At 37.3% G+C, this 6,272-nt stretch overlaps 1 protein-coding gene across 1 annotated transcript in view; it reads left to right on the top strand.

Moving 5' to 3' along the window:
- Positions 1 to 1,275: 1,275 nt before the first annotated feature.
- CBG15679 overlaps positions 1,276 to 6,272 on the top strand; it is a gene marked incomplete at both ends in the record, with an annotated part of 8,365 nt that continues 3,368 nt past the window's right edge. The window contains 4 exons of the mRNA XM_045243358.1: positions 1,276 to 1,347; positions 1,450 to 1,599; positions 2,320 to 3,172; positions 3,851 to 3,984. Of these exons, the coding sequence (XP_045095764.1) occupies positions 1,276 to 1,347; positions 1,450 to 1,599; positions 2,320 to 3,172; positions 3,851 to 3,984 (1,209 nt within the window). The remainder of the gene's footprint in view (positions 1,348 to 1,449; positions 1,600 to 2,319; positions 3,173 to 3,850; positions 3,985 to 6,272) is intronic.

Genomic DNA, 6,272 nt, shown 5'->3' with positions numbered 1-6,272 from the left:
TCTCTCTCTCTCTATTTTCTTTCTATCCACTTTTTATATTTCTTTCTCTCTCCCTCTCTCTTTTTTTAGTTTTTTTGTTTCTTTGATTTTCAGTATTTTTTCTAGAAATTATATTTTCGAAACTACAGTATACTTTTAGAGGGAACATGAGAAATATGGAGACATATGGAGAAAAGTGGACATTTCCAATAGGAATTTCAAATTTTCTCAGAAAGAAAGCGAAAAACAAAAAATTTACAAAAAAAATCTGGAAAAATTGGGAAATTTTCAATTTTTTGCAAAAAAGGGCATTTTCAGAGCATCGATAATGGAAAAATCGACTTTCTGAAACTTTCCGATTTTATAACTTTCTTTTTTAACTTAAAATCGATTTTTTAAGTATCGATATTCTGAAAATTAGAAATTTCTCTCTGAAAAATGATTTGAAAATTACAAAAAAATATTTCTGAAAATTGCTCTAAACTCTGTCAAATTGCCAAATTCGCTCGAAAGTGCGATTTTTAGCATCCGAAACTCCGAAAATCCCCGAAATTACAAGAATTTCTCAAATTTTCGAAACATTGCCAAAATGGCTCAGTGGGATTTTTCAAAATTTTCAATTTGACCACCCGAGTTCGATTCCACTTGGTGGCGAATTCTTTTTATTCATTTTTAGATCACTTTTAGACTATTATAAAGCATTTTAGGAGAATTATTTTTAAAATAAAATGTTTTAAAAATTTCAAATTTTCAGTTTCAAAAAAAAAAGTTAACAATTTTTGAAATTTCAAAATTTCGCACTTTGAATGCTCAAAAATAGGCTGAAAATGCTGAAAACAAAAAGGAAAAAAGGTTTGCCACCAAGAGGAATTGAACTCGGGTCGTCAGATTGGTTGAGGGAAACGTCGAAAATCCCACTAAGCCATTTGTGCATTTTGCGAAAAAACGCTTCAAAATCATTTCAAAATCATTTTTAAGAGGTTTTTAACGCCTTTAAGACATTTTAAAATCAATTTTTGAAATTCTCTCGTTTCTCTAGAAATTCCCTAGAAATCCCTTAAAATTTGAAATCTCGGATTTTCCTTTTTTTTTCTGCAAATGGGAAAAAAGAAGCCAATTTTCCTAATGTACAAAAAGATTAACTAGAGTCCTTTTCCGCTTTTTCATGACCCCCAATAAACCTTTTTAGACTTTTTTGACCTACCTAGTAGAGTCCAGGATCTAGAAAATTCCTTTTTTTTTTCGTTTTTTTTTGTTAATTTCAGCGGAAAAATCCTATTTTCAGACTCCATAAAAATGTCTTCTGAACCTCGAAGATCGACCAGACTTGTCACTGCCACGTCAGCAGCCGTTTTTGATAATACTCCGGTTAGTTTTAGAAAATTTCAGATTTTAAAAAATTCTGAAAAATAAAATAATTTTTTTTGAAATCTCAGTTTTTTTCCCAAAAAAATCCTTGAAAAGTTTCAGGTGGCTCCAAAAAAGCGTCGAGCTCCATCATCATCTTCATCTCACACACCGCAGCCATCACCATCCATCCATCGAAATGTCCAAAATGGCGGGAATTCGAATTCTCCTATTCAGAAGTTTGAGAATCCAGGAGATTTGGGACAGAAAAAGGTTGGTTTTAGACCCCCTTTCGGATATTCAAAATGTGGCTTAAAGTTTCAAATTGAGTCTCAACGCTTGAGCTCGAAAAGTTGAAATTTCGGAGCCTGAAGTCTTGCTGATTTCAAGGATCTGAAACTTTCTTTAAAATTTTCAGAGATTCTCAAAAGATACTAAACAAGACTAGAGCTTCCTTTTTGTAATTGACACCTTTTTTCTACCTGCCGTAGTTTTTAAGCTATGCGCCTTTAAAGAAGGCGCTCCCTTTCTTTCTGGGTCTAGGAGGCACGCCAACTTCAAAGGCGCATAGCTAAAAAACTACGGTAGCAAGAAACAATTTGTCAATTAGGAAAATGTGTAAATTTAAATTTTACACATTTTTAAAGTTGAAACCATTTTTCTAACTATTGTAGTTTTTGAGATATGCGCCTTTAAATTTGATCGACTCCCACTTTGTTCAGGCACGGGGTCCAATTACAAAAGTGTATAAAATAACATTTTCATCATTTTTGTAGTTGACAACGTTTTTTCTAGCGCGCCAACTTAAAAGGCGCATATCTCAAAAACTACGGTAGCGAGATAAAGAAGGTCAATTGCACAAAATGGAGCCCTAGATATAATAGGAATTTCAGGAAATTCGGTATATATTTTTGTGGTTTTGGGAACCTAAAAGTTTTGTAGGAATTTTCACAAAAAAGAATTTTAGGATTTTTAAAGATTCCACTATTCCAGGAACCCGCCGCCTACATCCCCGACCCTGAATCAGAGGCACTTCATCAACAAATGGCCCATCTGAAGACTCATGGAATGAGCAATATCACCTTGAAAGACTTTATAGGAAAGAATTCCAAAAACTTCAAAACCCGTCAATCAATTGTCACCGATCGTGCAGCTCAATTGGTCCATATAACCCTTCGAGAGAATGTGGTCCCAGAAGGAGCAGTCTTTTTCGGTCTACCAACAATCAAAAAAGACAAGAAGAAGTCGTTGGCATCTGGAGAGGCTCCAGAATTCACATGGCAAACTGAAGGGGGCTCAAAAGCAGTTTCAACTACAGTAGTCCCTCCTCAACAAACGATTTCTGATGTTCTGAGCAAAATCAGAACATCTTCAGATAGCCCAATGCCTTCTAAGAAACCATGTCCTGCAGAAGTTGGGCTAGAGAATCTAGTCTCCCGCGCTAATCTATCGAAAAGTCCTGAAAGTTCAATTCTGGAGCCACGTGCCTATCCAGGAAATCATCTTCCATGGCCTCTATTCTGGAAACAAGTGCCTCCGTACGAAATTGGAGAAGAGGTGTTCTATTGCCACGTGGAGAATTGTACCTACTCCCCGATGACTGAAATTATCAAGGCTGGAATTTTCCTGGTTCCTCTAGACGAGTCAGTTGACTTTGAATACAATGGAAAAGTGGTCCAATTGACGCTTAATGAAATTTTCGAAGCGAATGGAATCAATATGATTGGGTCACCACAACATTATAGAATGCTTCAAGGAGTGTTTCAGAAGGCTGGAATTTATATTAAAGGGGATTATGCAAAGAGACTTCATCAGATGCAAATGGGCAAGGGTGAGGATGGACAAGGTTTGTCACTTCTGCAAAGTGTAAACTTTATTAATGAAAACTAAAACTTCATTTTTGTAGTTGACTACTTTTTTCTAGCTACCGTAGTTTTTGAGCTATACGCTTTCAAAGTTGGAGAGATTTTAGACGCCAGATAGGAAAGGGCGCGCTAACTTTAAAGACGCAAATCTCAGAAAGTACTGTAGCTAGAAAAAAGTTGTTAACTACAAAAATGTAAATAAGTCAATTTCCAACCTTTTTGTAGTGGACAACTTTTTTCTAGCTACCAGAGTTTTTAAGATATGCGCCTTTAAAGGAGGCGCTCCCATGCGCATAAAGGACAGACGGCAACTTTAAAGGAGCATAACTCAGGAACCATATTAGCTAGAAAAATTGTGCTAATTACAAAAACGTATAAAACAAAATTGCTAACATTTTTATACTTTCTATTTTTTTTATCTAGCTACTGTATTCTTTGAAATGTGCGCTTTTAAAGTGGGCGTGCCTCCCCTTCTCTTCTACTACGCACAGCCGTCAACTTTGAAGGCGCATTTCTCAAAAACTAATGTAGGTAGAAAATCGTTGTCAACTACAAAAGTAAAGCTCCAAACTTGATTAGTATGTATATACTAGGAATTTCATAAAATCCTAAACATAATTTTTGGGATTTAGAGCCAAAAAAAGTGTAAACATTTCCAGCAGCACCAAAACTATATCTTCCACCGATCCAATTGACAGCCAACAAGCTTCCACTGATTTGTATCAAACCGGATGTCTATATGAGTTATTTGGGACGACGCATTCATGGAGCAGTCATTGTTGATACCTCTGGGGTAGGTGTGATTCTAGAAGTTTGGGTCCGCCTATCTATATTTCTATAAGAGATATCAACAACCATCAACTGCCAAAATCTAGAAGATGATATACCCAAGCATTTTTGTAGTTCATCAAATTTGGATATGTCTAATAGGAATTGAGATAATTGAGCTCAAAGTGTCAGTATACGGTAGATCCCTTGATTTAGAATTTTTAGACCGATTTTTGAAAATAGGAGAATTTCTATCTAACCATTCCACTTGTATAGAGACAGGGTCTCTCTCTCTTTCTCTCTCTCTCTCTCTCTCTCTCTCTCTCTCTCTTTCCTGACAGCTGGGATAGGAAGGGTCTCCCTCCCTCTCTCTCTCTCTCTAGTTCTGTCGCTTCCAATTTCTCTTTAGAAGAGAGAGAGAGAGAGAGAGAGAGAGAAAGGGACACACTCTCTCTCCCTCACATACGTTTGACGCAAAACCCCGCCCACTTTTCACTACGAGAAAGCAGAAAGGGAAGAATTCGCAAAAAAGAGAGCTTCTACTAGGTCTCTCTCTCTCTCTCTCTCTCTCTCTCTCTCTCTCCAGTTGCCTTCAAAGTCCCTTGCCAATGTCCATGTAACCATTTATTCCAAAGTTTCAATTTTATAGTAAAATCTGTACGTCCTTTAGCAGAAATACCATAATCCCAGGAATAAGGGCTCATTTTCTTATAGAAATTGAGCTGTTAGAAATTTCGAGATTCTACAGTATGGGGATTAATTATTGCGCACCCTGTACAGTAGGCTCTGAAGGCTCTGTCAGTCCAGATAAAAATAGAAGGGCCCCAAAGTGTTTTGAACGCTTTCTCGATAGCTTTGAGCTTGTAGATTAGTGATAAGGACATCTGTTAGCTCACAATTAACTAGACTGTGCATGATTTTTAGAATTTATTAGATTTTGGTAACTTTTCCTAAATAGCGAATTTTCTCTCTCTCTCCCTACACACAGAGAGAGAGCCTCTCTCTCTCTCTCTCTCTCTGTTGCTGTCTCATCATTTCTGGATTTTTCGATTCTTCTTCTGCTTCGAGCTCTTCGAGGTACTGATCAACCAGATGACGATCAATAAGGATTCGAGTGCAGAGGGTTTCTTTGATCTGCAAATATAATATTTTAAAAATTAAAGTTTGGGGGTTTTTCAATTTTCAAATTATTTTGATTCTAAAGCACCTTCTAGACCATTTGAACCTTAGAAACTGTGAAAATTGAATTTTCGGCGACTTTTTGAGCGCAATTTTGACCTCTTACACCCCTAAAACCCTAATTTTGACACCCAAAAAACCCTTACCGATCTTTCCGAACAGCCAATTAACGCTGAAATCTCAGGAATCGATTTTCCGACGTCGAAAGCGATCAGAATTTGGCAACGACGATGGAGGGAGAGTGGCTCCGAGTAGATGGTTGTCAAGAACGTTTGACCGGGCAGCGGGTCTTTGTCCTGGAATTTGTTGTTAAATCTATGTAGATCAAAAAAGATCAAAAGTGTGCAAATACAAAAATCGATACATCTTTACCAAAAAAAGACTAAAAAAGAGGAAGAATATCTATATGACTAGAAAAAGAAGGAAGAAGAAGAAGAAGAAGGTTGTGGTTGGTGTTGTATGAAGGAGAAAAAATTGGAAAGAGAGAGAGAGAGAGAGAGAGAGAGAGAGAGAGAGAGAGGGAATGCAAAAAGAAGAAGAAGAAGAAGAAGATGGGTCTCTGTGTGTCACACAAAGAGAGAGAGAGAGTCTCTCTCTCTCTCTCTCTCAGGCAATCGAGGGAGAGAGAGAGAGAGAGAGAGAGACGGGGACAGGGAGGGAGACACGCTGTGTGGTGTGTGTGTCTTTCTTCTCTCCCTGTATTCCACACACACACACAAGAGAGAGATATATCTCTCTCTCTCTATATATGGTGCTGTGTCCCTGCCTCATGTGACCTCTTATAAACACAGAGAGTCTCTCTCTCTCTCTTTGTGTTGAGAGAGAGAGACTCCCTCCCTCTCTCTCTCTCTTTTGGATTTTGAATACTCAAAAGATGTTTCAGAAGACGTCGAATGGCATTGTCATATTCGTGACGACGTTCTTCTGGGTATGCGAGGCAGACCGAATCTTCGAACTGAAATTTAAGATGATATAAGAAAATTGAAAGAAAATAATCTTACGAATTGCTCATTCTTGTCGTCCAGACAAACTCGAAGTTTGTCGTTTCTTTTGATCATGTTCTCATAAAGTTCTACAAATTTGTCACCATACTTTTGAGAACAAACGCCATCGTCCTGCAAATTTAATTTAATT

The sequence above is a fragment of the Caenorhabditis briggsae genome (assembly GCF_000004555.2).
Source record: "Caenorhabditis briggsae complete genome, chrIII, whole genome shotgun sequence".
NCBI lineage: Eukaryota > Metazoa > Nematoda > Chromadorea > Rhabditida > Rhabditidae > Caenorhabditis > Caenorhabditis briggsae.
Note: the sequence above shows the minus strand (reverse complement) of the source record. Positions and strands in the feature narration are given on the sequence as shown.